Genomic DNA, 14,964 nt, shown 5'->3' on the forward strand with positions numbered 1-14,964 from the left:
GCCAGTTACGAGGAGTCTGGAAGTTTGAAGAAGTCAGGGAGGAGGAGGACGGATTCCGCGGTGTGCTGTAGGCTATAGGGGTGCGTGCTGCAGCCTATACGGGGTATTCCAGCGCACAGTGCGCGCGGGAAAAGAAGTATCCGATTATAACCACCAACCCATATAAACCCATATCCTCAATTCCGCTCCACCTGGCTGGCTTCTGACTTCCCTGTTTTGGCCATTTTGTTGAGTTTTGTGTCCTCAGGCTCTCTTTCCAGGCGGCTGTGCAAAACTGTGTTGCGCACCACATCCACGCACATCCACACCAAGTTCGAGTCAAGCCGAGACAAATGTACGTCTCGACCTTGTCGACACGGGAATAATAAAGTGGGCAGGGGAGCAAGCAAGAAAGCAAGTGTACGGGAGCAAGTCGTACGGTGGATATTCGCAAATACCGTGCAGTAAGTACAGGTTATTGGCGTATATTGGCGTATATTGGCGCCTGCACACTCTACGAAGCGTATTGTATTGGCAGCAGTACGGCAGCCGTATCCTCCTACTCCATCAGGAAGCTGCGCGAGTTTCACCTGCCACCGTTCCTTGGCACCGAGTAGGCAATGGTGGACAGATGATCGTGGAGCGCGTACGTTACGACGCCCTTGCTCCATCAACGGCTCCATGCCCTGCTCCATCTTGATCCATACGCGGAAGGCGCATACGGATGCGATCTGCGGCCAAGGAGGTTCCGTAGGGGCGGGCGGGAAATATTGATCGTTTAGATGGAGTGGAAGGATGGATGGAGGGATCTGTGTGTGTGTGTGGTGTGTGTGGTACGGCTGAAGTGTGTGGTAGAGTTATTATTATGTACGTTATTGTACCAGATTGAAACGAAAAGCGACCCTTGAGCGTCATTATTATCATCCACAATACGCGCAAGGGGCGATGTGCGATGTGCGTGCGATGAGCGATACGACGGATACGCAGAGACTGATCGCACCCGTCCCCGTCTCCGTCCCCGTCCTCGACCCCGTGCTATACGCGGGAACGAGAAGAAAGGCGAATACGCTCAAAACGAAAGAAGCATACGTACGCTCCACAAACCCTCCCCAACACACCTCGGTATCTCTCCGTATGGACACCACACCACCACGCACGGCGAGCGGGAAAAATAACGCCGACAAAAATTGACTCTCCCCCCCTACTCCTGGCCCCCCTCCCTGGCCTGTCAAAATGCAGGTTAATCTCAGTCCATCCCCAAACGCACAAGGGGTGGATGTATGTGCGAAGCTACTAATCAACCACTAACCCTACTAGCAGTACTAGCACACTACTAACCCTGCTAACAACTACGAACCCTACCAACACACCTCCTAAACTCCACGTACACCCTTGCCAGACCCGCCGTAAGTAGCTCCTAACACGGCTGAGGTGTGGGCGCAGTCGCGTCTAGTGGCTGGGTACGGCGACTTCCAGAAATCCAAGAATACCTTTGCGCTTCCTTCCCTTCTCCTGTCTGTGTGTGTTGGTGTGTGTTGGTGTGTGCGTGGTGCTGTGCCGCTCCTGTGGACGAAGGGGAAAAAGGGAAAGGGAAACAACGATGGATGCATGCGGGCCGACATGGAACCAGGGACGCGATACGACGCAAATGCGACTCCGTATCGTGGGAAAAGAATGTTCCTTCGGCTGAATGTCACCCACCGTACATATGTCACCGTATTGTCACTACACCCTCTTTTTTTTTGTCTGTCTTGGAGAGAGAGGGGCGTACGGACACGGAGAAGCCTCCGTGGGGGAGGTGCGAATGGTTGGAGAGATGTTGGTTTTCACATACTTTGCGGAAGGAGAGACAGGATGTTGGTGATTGGATCATCTAATGTGCTCAACTCAATGACATTCAGATACATATGGTTAATTACATGACTGCTGAGATGTCTTACGCGGCAGCCCTATAATTAGGGTGGCCGCGTATATAATTAGGGTCGTCGAGAAAATAACCACGTGACTTGGAATATTAACATTGTGTATCACGTGATTGTTTTATACATAGTCACATGACCTTAACACCACTTCACCATAATTTCAGACAGCTACATACAGAAGCAGAACAATACACAGATTACTCAATAAATGACCTTTTTTAGCTTTAGAACACAAGCAACCAGCTCAAACTGTAAGTCTATCATTACAGTCTGGTACATTCATAGGGTATAGTGGCGGAGAATCAGTCCCTCAATCACTCCTCTCCTCCCCTCTCAAGCCTCCACAACCGTCCCACCATTCCCAGACTCATCCAACAACTGCCCTCCCAACCCCCTCACCTCCCTCTCCATCCCCTCACCATCCCCCGACCTCTTCGCCGTCTCAAAATCAATGAGCACTGCACCCTTTTCCGAAATCAAGAAATTATGCTTATTCAAATCCCCATGCACAACTCCCAACCCATGCAACCGCTTCACAATACCCTCACAAGCAGGAAGATCCGAGATAGTAGCATGCCGACCTTCAACAAATTCAATGAGGAACCCTATAACCCGCCCTTCTTCAGTCAAGTATCCCAAGAACTCTGGCCCGATACCGTGGCCTTCTATCTATGAATACGCCTGTGTCTCGGCGATGTAGTAGCCGATTTCCCACTCGAAACGCGCGAATTTGGCGATGACGGGGTTCTTGAATTCTGGGGAAGATGCTATGTAGACGTTTGCTCTGAGACGCTTCCCGATGTCAAGGGAGAGGTAGGAGTAGGACTGTGGGTGCCAGGGGGGGGTGATGGAAGGGGGGGTTTCTTGGGTGGTCTCGGCGAAAATGGGTGGGCTTCCTAACGTTTTCTAGGAGATGCGACCACAGTTCCAGATGCCATTAGGGAAGGGAGGTAGAAGTTCTAGCAGGATTGGGGGGAAACAGAGGTCGTCGACTTCGTAGATCCCGGGGTCGATGGTGATGTATTTGAAGGACGTTTTGTCGCCAACATTCTGTAATAACTGGGTGTCTTGCCATCGGAATCTATATCCTGGTTCAAGATCTCGACTTTGGTAAGATCCATGGCTTTGGCGGTGTTCATATTGAGGTTTGTGGTATATTGACGCAATATGTTGCAGAACGCGAGTATTGCATTGGAAAATAATAATAAGTTAGGCAGCATTCCAGTTAGGCTTCCAACGTAGCCAATGCCGCTCCAACCAATCCCTCCAGTTCATCATCAGTCTTCAACGGAATCCCAAGCATTTCATTATCCACCTCCTCGAACTCCCCTCCATACCCCTCCCCAAAAACCGCACGCATCAAGAACCCCATCGATGCCCCCAAATCCACCACACCCTTCGCATAATTCCCCTGCGCAACAGCCTCCATGTCCGCAGTACTCACATCCACCGGCGTCCACGTCCGCCCCGGCGCCAACTTCTCCGCCATACCAAGGATCTCCCTCTGCGTCGTGACGAGGTCATGAATAAACACTGCACGGTTTTTCGTCTCATCGAGGTGCAGCAGCACACCCACCACCGCGCGCCCAATGGTATTCAAAGTTGTCGTACTAAACCGCCTATCCCCGCCATCATAAAACGGCGTAGTCGTCCCCTTAAAATCGACAAAAACCCCCTTCATCAAACACCAATCCAAGAACGGCCCATTCCGGATCAACGTATACGTGAATCCCGGATTCTCGCTCGCCAACCGCTTTAGGAGCTCATGCACCGCGATCTTCGACTGGTAGACGGGCAATGTGGCGCTCTTGGGATTACCTATGTTCGAGGAGAATTCAGAGGGTATGAAGCGCTTTACGCCGGCGGCGATGGAGGCTTTGATGAGGAGGTCTTGGGTGTCCATCGCTGAGCTGGTTAGGGCGGAGATCACGGCATCTTGGTTGTGGAGGGCGGCGGTGAGGGAGGGGATGGAGGTGTAGTCGACGCGGATGACGCGGGTGGAGGGGGGGAATTGAGCCTTGGAGGAGTCGCGCGTGAGGACGGTTATGTTGAAGACGTTGCTTGAGATGAGGGCGTGGAGGATGGGGGAGCCGAGGTCGCCTGAGGCCTGGGGGGTGTTAGTATGCGTTATGGAGGAGGATGGGGAGAGTTACTCCGGCGATAGCGATGTTGCGGATTGCGGTCATGGTTGAGATGGTTATTTGACGTGTAGGGTTATTTCAAACAGGATGAGGATGAGATTTTAACAGCCTTCAGCGGCCTTTATATAGGTATATTTTCATCGTCGCACAATCACAATTCCCGCGCAACCCATATCCAAACTCCCCATCTCCGCAACAACCATGGATAAATTCTCACATTTCTAAGCCAATGCGGGTGCGGATGCGGACGCGGAGGCTAAACTAAATTAGGCAGCACCCCTACATTTGCATTTCTAATACCCAATTCAGCGTCAAGATTTATAAGAACCATTCCCCTCCGCACCCGCACCCGCACCCGCATCCCAGTAACAGCAACAATCATGCCCCCCCACGCCACCCAATCCTGCCTCCGCTGCAGAATCCAGAAGCGGAAATGCGATAAACTCTTCCCCACCTGTTCCCTGTGTCAACGGTACGCCGCTAGTTTTTTTAGGGGGGTGGGGTCTGTTTAGTGTTTGCTGATAAATTAAGGTTAAATAAACCCTGTTCTCATCCGGCGCATCCGGAGACACCGCGTTTGCTCCCCATGCCGGGGTTGTTGGACTTGACGTCATCTAATTTACGGTTTACGCTTGAGGCACAGGTATTCTCGGTTGTGGGGGATGGATTGAGGTTACGGGAGGCAGCGGGGGTGTTTTTTGGGACGGTGAATACGTGGATGCCGGTCGTGGAGGAGGGGGGGTATTATGCGCGGCTGTCGAGATTCCGAATTGAGCCCGCGCCAGCGGACTTTAGTCTCTTGACTCTTTGTATATTCCTCGTCTGCGCGATGCCAGTGGGTGGCGAGATGACATTGGAGACACGAGGTTTGTATATTCTAATTAAGGGCTGGGTAGGTATGCTCGAGGCGATGGGGACGAACACTCTAGCGATGCTACAGAGTCGGTTACTGCTGACGACCTTCGAAATCGGACATGCGATGTACCCAGCAGCGTATATATCGGCTGGGGCTAATATCCAGGCGGCGGTCGCTCTGGGGGCAAGTGCTGTGTCGTCGGCGGATTTATCCAAAGCTTTTCCGGATCCCCGGATAGCTGAGGAGGCAAGGCAGACCTGGCGGGGTATTGTTATCACTAATAGGTCGGGACCCATCGCGATACTCATTAGGTAGTGTTGAAACTAAGGATAGCATTTTACAGATATGCATCCCTCGAGAGTAACGCCAGACATACTGCATCCCTGGGGCGATTGATAGAAGGGATGTGCGGCAATAATGTAGGTGATATAAGCCATCCATATATCCCAGACAAATAACTAACCTAGATATCAGAGCTCTGAAGATTTAACGCAGATGAACCCATTCACCAAGATGACCTACTCATCACTCCTATTAGATCAAGTACTCTCTCACATCCACGAGCGTACATCGCAACAGGAGTTCAAGAGAGTCGAGGCAATGCAGATCCTACACTCGTTAACCTCGTTTCTAGCATCCTTCGAGGGTGAAGATAACGCCCTGAAAACTCTTTCGGATAGCTCCCTGGCTATAGGCAGAAGGTAAATCCAAGGAGTATGTACGCATACAGAGAATATGAACTAACTAAAATCTAGCGCTATGCTGGAAGTCCTAGAATTTGGATCTAAGGTTGAGCCACAAGACAATGAGTACTGTGTCCAGGCGTCACTTAATATTTTGACGTCCCTGACGCATGAGATCGCGCATGGTGCAAGGGGTGTGAAAACTGACTCGGCGGGATTGGCGGCTCTGCCTGTTTTTATTACGCATTGCGTATATAAAGCCGCCATGATCTGTCTCCACGATGCAAAGGTTTCGAGAGATAGCAACCTAAAGCTGCGGATACAGCCACTAAAAGATTTACTGGGGTATATTGGCTTAAGGTGGGGTGCTGGAAGTAAGAAACTCACGTTATAGGATTTGGTGTTGTCCTAGGAAATTGCTAATGATCACAGAGTATTATGTCGAGAAGATTGAACAAGAACAGAACAAAATTAAGTTATAAACCAAAGCATATACTCTCATATACTCATACTTTATGCTCGTATCGCCCTATGTCTGTGTCGTCACCCTCTCACTTAAAGCGTCCATTCCTTTCCCTCCTCCGGTACCTCTCAATTATACACACAAAGGTACTCTGTCTCCTCGTCCCTATTTCTCTGGGCCGCTACTATTACATTTAGGACCTGTGTCCCCGCCGCCGCATAAATACATGTAGAATAAAAAGTAGAGTAAATAATAAAATAAATAATAAAATATATCCATAACGTAACGTATGGGGAAGTCGGACATATGGGGTAGTCGGACAAAAATGCCCCACCACTAACTTAGAACCTTCATATCTTCCACCATGAACATCCAACAACCATATAGTCGTGCTCAAACTGAAGACAACATCCAAAAGGCTATTATTGCGCTCCAATTGAAGGAATTCAAATCAATCAGACTTGCTGCAGACCACTTTGAAGTTCCTAAGTCAACTCTTGCTGATAGGATGTCTAGGAAGAAAACGCGCGCTGTAGCTCACGAAATTGAACAAGCTCTCTCAAACGCGGAAGAAAATACACTGGCACGATGGATTACGCGTCTTACTGCTACGGGTTTTCCTGCAACTCCTATGTTGATCAAGGAAATGGCTGAAGAAGTTCGCGCACGACGCGTCCAAATCGCGTCTTCTCAAACTACCCTTCGGACCAATCCTACCCCCATAGGCCATGAATGGATCTATAGATTCTTAAAACGACATCCGAACTTTAAAGGAGTCTACTCAAGACAACTAGAGTCTGCACGACATAAAGAGGCCACTCCTATAAAGATTTCAGCTTGGTTTAACGCGTTTAAAGCACGAATTGAAGAGCGAAAGTACAAGCCATGCAACATCTACAATATGGACGAGACAGGTTTTGCAGTTGGAGAGACTCAATCCACGCGTATAATTGTTGATTCTACCTTGAAATCTAATTGGAAGGTCACAGCTGGGAAGCAGGAGTGGATAACTGTACTTGAATGCATTAATGCAGATGGTGGTGCTTTACCACCTATGATTATATTTAAGGCTAAGAATACTAATTCAAGTTGGATTCCAAAGGACACGCCTACAAACTGGCACTTCTCAACAAGTAATAGCGGCTGGACTTCAAACAGTCATGGATTTGAGTGGTTACGGAAGGTATTTGAGCCTGAGTCACGCAAAAAGTCTGGAAATCATCCGCGAATGTTGATTATGGATGGCCATTCTAGTCACATTACTGGCGATATGATTGCACTGTGCATTGAGAATGACATCGACCTTCTTATTCTACCGCCTCATTGCTCTCATCTACTCCAACCACTTGATGTCGGGGTATATGGACCTCTTAAGCGATTTCATGCGCAGGAAGTAGATCGGTATACTCGAGCAGGAATAAAGCGAATTCAGCGCCACCACTGGGTTGAAATCTTCCAGTGTATTCGAGAGAAGGGTCTTATACCCCAAAACATCAGAAGTGGGTGGAGGGCGGCGGGTTTAATACCCTTTCTCCCAGAAAGAGTTCTGGCTAACCTCCCACTTCAACCAACTAAACCACCTCGCACTCCTCAAAACTCAACCAATGTCACTACTCTGGATCTCTCAATACTCCGAAGTTCTCCTCCAGATGGAACTGAACTAAGGCATGCAAACTCAGTATTTAATTCAAGTATAGCAACTTGTGACTCTCCTGCTTCACCAACTCGACGCTATGCTAAGAGAATGACTAGGCTGGTTGAAAGTCAGAATGCTGAACTCAGCATCCTTCGGAAGGAGCTGAAAGAGTACAAAGAGATACTTGAGACGCAAAAGAAGAGAACTACGGGCAAGAGAATTAAGCTGCAAGGCGAATTTGTATTCAGTACTGAGGAAGTGTTGAAAATTGTCCGGGAGGCAGAGTTGAAGTCAACCGAGAAAAGACCACGTGGAAGGCCACGCAAACGACTAATTGAAGAAGTAGACGAGGAAGTTGAAGAGGAAGAGGTAGAGAATGATTCAAGCGACTCAGAATTGGAATTGGAGGAGTGTGTGGCACGTAGGACTAGGTCAACTAGAGTAGAATAAACTTTTTGTCCGACTACCCCATATGTCCGACTTCCCCATACGTTACGTTATCTCAAAATTAAAATGCTGTCCCCCTGTGCCTATGTTCGAGTAGTTAGGATCCGCGGGTAAATTGCCAGTAAGCCCTTCTCACCTTTAACGGGCGGAAAGGGATATGGACTGGCGGAATATAGAAAATAGGACTCGGTTTCTCATCCGCTCCGAGGAGGGTGAGATTGAGATTTGGCCCTTAAATTTTTCCATATGAGAAGATGGGGCATCGTGAGAAGGCCCAATAGCACAAACAGACTAGCTCTATCTCTTGCTTTTTGTTGATAAGAGTTGGTTTATAATACCCTGAGTGGTATGCAAGTACATTAACTGCTGTTGAAAACGGCGCCGGATGGGGGAGGTAGGCCGCCTCTTGCCACCGTTGATCCGGCTCACCGGCCACGTGTAATCCACACACTATCACTAAACCCTGATTCTACCTCACTGCATTCGCAAAGAACAAGGAATAAGTTATAAACTCTTAGCGGAGCCGACACAATGCCCAATTCCATTCAATACAGAGTGGCACGTGACAGTTACACCCGTATCCCACTGTAACGCCACAGTGGATATTTTACTTCAAGCTGCCATGATCTCTTAACGTTCAAGTCTTTATGACAGAAACTGGCCTGAGAGGCGCCTCCGAAGCCTTGGTATAAAGTTTATAACATAAATCAATCGCGCGGCAAACTCTTGGATTTGCCACTTCCTTGGTCGTCAATGCGGCGGGTCACGTGACTCACACTATATCTATACCGACGACAGCCGAGATCACGATTTTCACCTGTAAACGTTCACTCTTACCTCTACCTTGCCACTTACTCTCCACTCCAGTAAGACTTGCCTATTGAACGTAGCCCAACCTATTCATACTCATCATTTAGCAGGCTCCTATCACATCTAATCTTCTGTGAAGGAGGGATTTTACACGTTGCTCACCGCCACGAAAAAGAGACCCCGCACCTGACCTCCCCGCCAACAACCCATCCGCCCTCCAAAGCGGCTGCGTGAACTCCCATTCCATGTTTGCCTGAGCCGCCGCAAAGATGATGATCACACGTGGCTTCTCACTCACCAATTTCGCCATTGGCACCTCGGCGCTGTGCTTCCAGATCTTCGTCCTGTACCCGTGGCACCAGCAGCTCGATGACGACTTCAAGGAGCTGAAGAAGGAGCACCTGCGCGTGCTGCATGGAGGAGAGAAGGCCCGCATGGCCGAGCTGAAGGAGATCAGAGAGGGACTGAGCATCTTGAACAAGAAATCTACCTGAAATGGATATGGTTTCTTCGTCAGCGATCTTTCGTTTCTACTCCCCCCCGCGCTCGTGACGCGTCGCTGATCTTTCAGAGGTGGAATTCTTCGCTAGAGATGCAACAAGAAACGGCGCCCGGTTTTCGGTGGTGATATATCCGGTTCTAAACTAGACTTCTCATAGAGCATAGAACATGGCAACAATTACCTTATGCGGAATTGGTCTTGAGTGGTTCGTGATGTGTTATTTAAAAGCCATGGTTTGGTGCATAGAAGATACATGAGCTATGGGAGTAATCCATGGGAGAAGCCCACACCGAGAGCAGAAGGCGGGGAAGCGTCTGAGAAAGTGCTGAGTGGGATTTTGCAGCGAGTCCGGCATTGTTATTCACTTGGTGTTTTGCGATTGGAACTGAACTTATCTCTTAAATATAAATGCGATGCCAACCTCTCCTAGATCTATATCTATCATTCTATATATGCGTGTGTTTTGGCACATTGGGATTTGTGAAGTTGTCTGATCCAATTAACATATATATATGATCGCCCCTTCGCTCCTTCCCCCTCTCCCCTCAACCTTGCCCGTTTGCTCCTTTCTTCTCGCTCTCTATCCCTCGCTCTTTCCCCCCTTGCTCTCCTCCGGTTGCTCCTTCCATATCGTCCCATCTCCATCGCTCCTTCCTATCCCCACTCTTTCCCTGTTGCCCTCTTCACTCTCGCTCTTTCTCTCTCGAGCTTCCCTTTTGCGCCTTCTGCTACCCCACCCCACTCTTGCGAAGTTGCGACGCAAGCGAGACATAAGCATATTCTTCCCTAAAGGTATGAAAAGGGGCTAGGCACAACAGTGTCAATATGGCCAGTAACCCCTTGCAGACCTCACCCGGCCACTTCGAGTGTTTACATAAGCTATGCCGATTGTCCGATACTGAAGCCTAGCTTGACATCCGGAATTTACGCACAGGTTTGCTTAGATTGACACATCCCTCGCAGAGATCTTGATATCTGCGATATCTTGGCGTATGATCCAATATATCAATTACCCACCCCCTCATCCCCGTCTCCCCTATTTCACCTTCCTCAATAGAAATGCGTTTTTCAGTAATAAAGACTTCCTCATGTAGGCCACTCAACCTATCCGCTTTATGCAGGTACTTACTATGCGCTGGCCCATCCATCCACGACGGATCCAACCAGTCCTCGGCCGACTTTGGATCCATGGTAAATGGTCTGTTAGGACTACGATAATCCCCTCCTAATTGTAGTGCGGGGTTAAACTCATTATCGAATCCGAACTTCAACACCTCCCAATTCTTCTCATCGCGGGCCCATGTTATCATCCCCACTGTGCCGTTCTTCCCAACTGGAAGTTCCAGCAAGCGCTTTTCATCATCCCAGGCAACCTGTGTTGTCGCCAGGTCAACTGTCGACAACGATACCTGCTCACTCTCTGTCTTTGTCACCGTATGGATCGGTGATGAGAAATTCCGGAGGTGGAATCCATAAAAGCGTTGCGGTTCCAGGGTCATTCCCCACAGATGCTGCTGCACAAATACATTCCTATACATCAACTTCTCCGCCAGCTCCTCCCTGAAAACAAACCTATCGTCTCCCTCAAGTGCAACACGCGCGTGCTGGTCGGCTTGTGGAAGAAGCCGCAGAAAAATCCCAACGCGACTGTCCGGCACTCCGGCACGCTCGCAGTCCAGCACCGCGAGATATGTCTCCATAGCCCACGGCAGCATGGGGAGCTGGATCGACAGTCCCAGGTTTGTGACAGTGTACGGGGTCTTGTTCCAACGCTCACGTGTAACGACGATGTCTGCGCACCCCACGAAGTCGGCTGGGGACCGAGCGAGCAGACCCCGTGCGCCGGGTTCGTTGGAACTCCATGCAAACAGCGAGTGATCTGCGGAGTGCTTCATTATCTCCTCTTGTAGGCGGATGAAGGCTCGCTGGCCCTCGCCGTATAGCATTGGCATGTTGACCCCGAAGAGCCCGAACAGACAGTACGCGGTGTCCTCTGGCACCGTCGTCTCGCGCCCCGCGGCCCAGGACATGCGCCGCGCAATACTAAACGCCGCCAGGTCACCACCATTGAGTGCATCCATGTCAATTCCTGTCTTGGCCACAATGGCTGTGGCCAGCGTCGCCTTCGTCCCGATCTTGTGCCACGACACATTGTAGAATTCCACCTTCGACGGGGCTAGAAGCTCCTGCAGCGTCCATCCCCGCGAGAACCACGCACTATTTGCAAACACCGCCGCGCCCGCATCTGCCTCCACATCTTCATCCTCGACGTCCGATAGAAAGGCATAGCACACCACCGCCTCGCGGTACCACCGGTACATAGAGTTGATAGCCACCGAGAGCTCAGCGCTACTAGTCTTGTCGATGCAGCACGTATCCGCCCAGGCGTAGCCTAGCCTGTCGCGAGCTGCCAATGCGCATGCTTGCACAATCTTCACATAGCCAGGCCGTTCAACGGCTGTGCCGTTTTGCATTTCTTGGAGAGAGACCTCCCCATCCTGCCAGCGATGGGAGAGGACTGCGTAGGGGGGTTCGTGGCCATCGAAAAATATTTCCATGCCGAGAGTGGTGGTGTTTATGAGACGCATTGTGCGAGTTAGGGCACACGAGGCGTGCGTAGAGAAGATAATTATATTTTTACTGGTAGTGGGAGTCTGAAGTTATTCGCGGTTATATTTGAGGAAACTAGTAATCGCGGTGGAAATGTTACTCCGCTGCATCGCTTGAAGACAAGGAAGGCCGTGCCCGCATTAACTCTTGCTGAATGATCATCAAGAACATCGTGCTTAACGCGAAGTGTTTATGTACTGTATTATATATATATCATGGGTATTGTAGGCTCACATCTCAGTATATGTACAAAAGATCCCCCCCCAACAATTCGATACGCTATTCCCTTATCACCTCACCTTTGGATTTAACCAAACTCTTAACTCATGAGATCCCTTCATGAAACTTTCTCCAAAGCTTTTGATAATTTTCCATAGCTGTCTTGGGATGAAAATAATTACCCAGCCAAGTGCGAACACAAAGTACCAGAGGATCTTACCAGCCGTCCCAAACAGTGCTTTCAACACTTTGTAGGATGTTTTGCCGCCGGTTTTTATCCAAGATAGGATTATTTTCGGGAAGGTCATAAATATCGCCTTTAGGACCTCGACAAAACCATTCCAAACATCAGTCAGCGTAACCCTCCGAAGAAATGATATGACGGCCTCCACCACTGTTGACAAGAGCGAGACTATCTTCAAGATGACATTCCAAACTGCCTTCGCGGAAGAGGTAATGATGCTTGAGATCCATCGTGCTAGGATACCAAAGGCCCTCGGTAATCTTTCAGAGACTAGTTTCCACAACCAAATCGAAAACTTTTTGATCCATCGTGGCAGGGTCTTGGTTCCAAAGTCCCAACAATCCCCGGGGATTTTTGCCAAACTCTTACCAACCCTCTTCCCAAATCGTGCAACCCTTCCCGGTAGATTGAGTAGTTGGTGCTTGCACCATGGACCGAAATCTTTTCGGTTTTTCCAGCACCACGCACAGCCCTTCATAATCGGCTTGACAATCGTATTCTTTGGGATGTCCCACAAAATGAACTTGGGGACAGACCAACAGAAGAACTTCAGAAAGTCAAGAATCCTTACCACAGCCTTTGTAGCGCGCCGCAGTGATTTCCGGTGTGCGTGCTTCCATCTTCGGAAGCCTCCCGATCTCCGTGTTGGTAGGTAATCAACGACCTCGTGATGTCTATTCTCAGCTGCTAGGCGCAGGGCGGTTTGACCGTCAGGGGCCACGATGGAGTCATCGCAATGGTAAGTTTCCATTAGGAGTTTCACAAGCACAAGATGACCCAATGATGCTGCATGTTGGAGCGGGGTACGAAAGACGTGTACAGTTCCCTGGAAACTATCATAGTATGTGGACTGAAAAGTGTTAGACAAGCCTATTAAAGGAAAACAACAATTCAACTTACAACAGAACCTAGCGCATCTTTTTCTGCTCCCAAATCAAGGAGCTGCTTCACTATCCGCACATTTGTTTTTGCCACTGCACGTAGTAATGGAGTCTCTTCGGCCAGCTTCGTATTCGGCGTAACAATGCCATTTTCGATCAAGAACGCAATCACATCGCCCTTTCCCAGATTAATTCCCATAAACAGACTTGATGCGACAAAGGCATTTTCTTTTGCATCCCTCTCATCCCAGGGTTTAGTCGAGGGGGGGTAAATCTGGATATATTGGCGCCAAGTCTCCAAGTCCCACGTTATATCGTCGCGGCTTAAAGGTGCAGTACTGTTCCTTCGAGCCAAGATAATGCTCTCAAGGCCAGAAATTTCTCGGAAGTATCCAGGTAGAGGTTCTGTTCCAGGATCATATTCAGGCGGTGTCGGTTCTGTCCCAGGCTCATACTCGGGTGGCGAAGGCTCCTGTGATTCTTCCACTACCCCATGGTTTGTGTCGGAACTCATTTTGTATCGGGTATTGTGATGTTATGGGGGAATTAAGAAAATGGTTGCCCATGACGAATTCTCCTCTTCTTATCATCGTGAAGCTGGATTTGCATGTGAAATGGGCGAGGTTGAACTCACAGGGCTGAGTTTTCATGGCGGTGGCTGGTGTAAGATATGGCGTTTCTTGGCTTGGTTGCTGCCTGTTATCGGCCACCAAATTGCTTGTGCCGCCTAAAACTTCCCGAAGGGACCGTGCATAGTGAGAAGTTGATAGCAAATATTCGATTTCAAAGTTGCTGGTTGATAAAACATAAAATAAAATAAAGTAAACTCGATAATTATAACCCTGAGAAGTTAAAGGCTCCCTCTTTCTCTATATTCGCTGTAAATATTCAAAGCTTTAATGGGGACCATGGGCTGTTTCTGACCCTTACCTGTGTTGTGCGCAGTCACATTTTCAAACTGTGGGACGGCATGGCAAGTTAACAACAAGGTCTTCAGCCACAGGCATCAGCCCCATTTGAGTCAGGCCGCGCTATGCCATCATCAACTTTGAAGTGGTGGGAGGGAAAACCGTGACGTTGGATGCCCATGGGTGAGCTAGTATCCAAGTAACTGGGACAGGGAAGAAGGGACATCTGAATTGAAGCGACGACAAAAAGCGCACGCAAAGATTGCACACCAGAATGCCCGCCCATTGTCGCGTTTTAGTCAGCTTCATGCCCAACACTCAAATGGCAAGTTGCCATCGCAAAGAGGGCAAGGCGCGGTCATTAAAAACCCCGATTCTCTGCCCAGTCTCCCCGCCGTTCCTGCCTCACCTATTCCAATGGTGGAGTACTAAGCTAAGCTTAACTTGTCACCCGCGGCTTGGTACCTATCATCCCTGAACTATGTGCATAAGCCTGCCTGGGCCCTCTCAACTGATTCCCCGTCTTGGCCTTATGACAGATGAGACGCTGCTGGTGCACTATTGACTATAAACTATGGCAGCACGCTTCACCAAACTGGAAACTAGATATGCGCGCGCAAATGCGATGGTAGGATATGTGCATCCGCGTTGGGCGCTGGCGGT

The 14,964-nt window shown here is 49.4% G+C and overlaps 5 protein-coding genes across 5 annotated transcripts; 1 reads left to right on the forward strand and 4 right to left on the reverse strand.

The window, feature by feature from the left end:
• Positions 1-2,570: 2,570 nt before the first annotated feature.
• Positions 2,571-3,040, reverse strand: VE01_10053 (uncharacterized protein; the record flags this gene model as incomplete). Its single annotated transcript, XM_018279460.1, has 2 exons — positions 2,571-2,807; positions 2,882-3,040. 2 exons carry the CDS (start codon positions 3,038-3,040, stop codon positions 2,571-2,573), a joined length of 396 nt encoding a protein of 131 aa, XP_018125908.1.
• Positions 3,041-3,126: 86 nt separating this feature from the next.
• Positions 3,127-4,216, reverse strand: VE01_10054 (uncharacterized protein; the record flags this gene model as incomplete). The annotated part of the gene is made up of 2 exons (XM_018279461.2): positions 4,055-4,216; positions 3,127-4,008 (listed from the first exon to the last, which is right to left on the reverse strand). Exons 1-2 carry the CDS (start codon positions 4,085-4,087, stop codon positions 3,127-3,129), a joined length of 915 nt encoding a protein of 304 aa, XP_018125907.1. The 5' UTR covers positions 4,088-4,216.
• A 192-nt stretch (positions 4,217-4,408) lies between these two features.
• Positions 4,409-6,063, forward strand: VE01_10055 (uncharacterized protein; the record flags this gene model as incomplete). The annotated part of the gene is made up of 6 exons (XM_018279462.2): positions 4,409-4,514; positions 4,574-5,182; positions 5,242-5,317; positions 5,373-5,599; positions 5,654-5,955; positions 6,014-6,063. The coding sequence occupies exons 1-6, from the start codon at positions 4,423-4,425 to the stop codon at positions 6,061-6,063; spliced, it is 1,356 nt and encodes a 451-aa protein (XP_018125906.2). The 5' UTR covers positions 4,409-4,422.
• A 3,771-nt stretch (positions 6,064-9,834) lies between these two features.
• VE01_10056 (uncharacterized protein) lies at positions 9,835-12,243 on the reverse strand. Its single transcript, XM_018279463.2, has one exon. The coding sequence runs from the start codon at positions 12,025-12,027 to the stop codon at positions 10,345-10,347; it is 1,683 nt and encodes a 560-aa protein (XP_018125905.1). The 5' UTR covers positions 12,028-12,243; the 3' UTR covers positions 9,835-10,344.
• VE01_10057 (uncharacterized protein) lies at positions 12,244-14,577 on the reverse strand. The gene is made up of 3 exons (XM_018279464.2): positions 14,324-14,577; positions 13,413-14,262; positions 12,244-13,362 (listed from the first exon to the last, which is right to left on the reverse strand). Exons 2-3 carry the CDS (start codon positions 13,905-13,907, stop codon positions 12,340-12,342), a joined length of 1,518 nt encoding a protein of 505 aa, XP_018125904.1. The 5' UTR covers positions 13,908-14,262; positions 14,324-14,577; the 3' UTR covers positions 12,244-12,339.
• Between the last annotated feature and the right edge of the window lie 387 nt (positions 14,578-14,964).

Source organism: Pseudogymnoascus verrucosus, assembly GCF_001662655.1.
Source record: "Pseudogymnoascus verrucosus strain UAMH 10579 unplaced genomic scaffold scaffold_67, whole genome shotgun sequence".
Classification (NCBI taxonomy): domain Eukaryota; kingdom Fungi; phylum Ascomycota; class Leotiomycetes; order Thelebolales; family Thelebolaceae; genus Pseudogymnoascus; species Pseudogymnoascus verrucosus.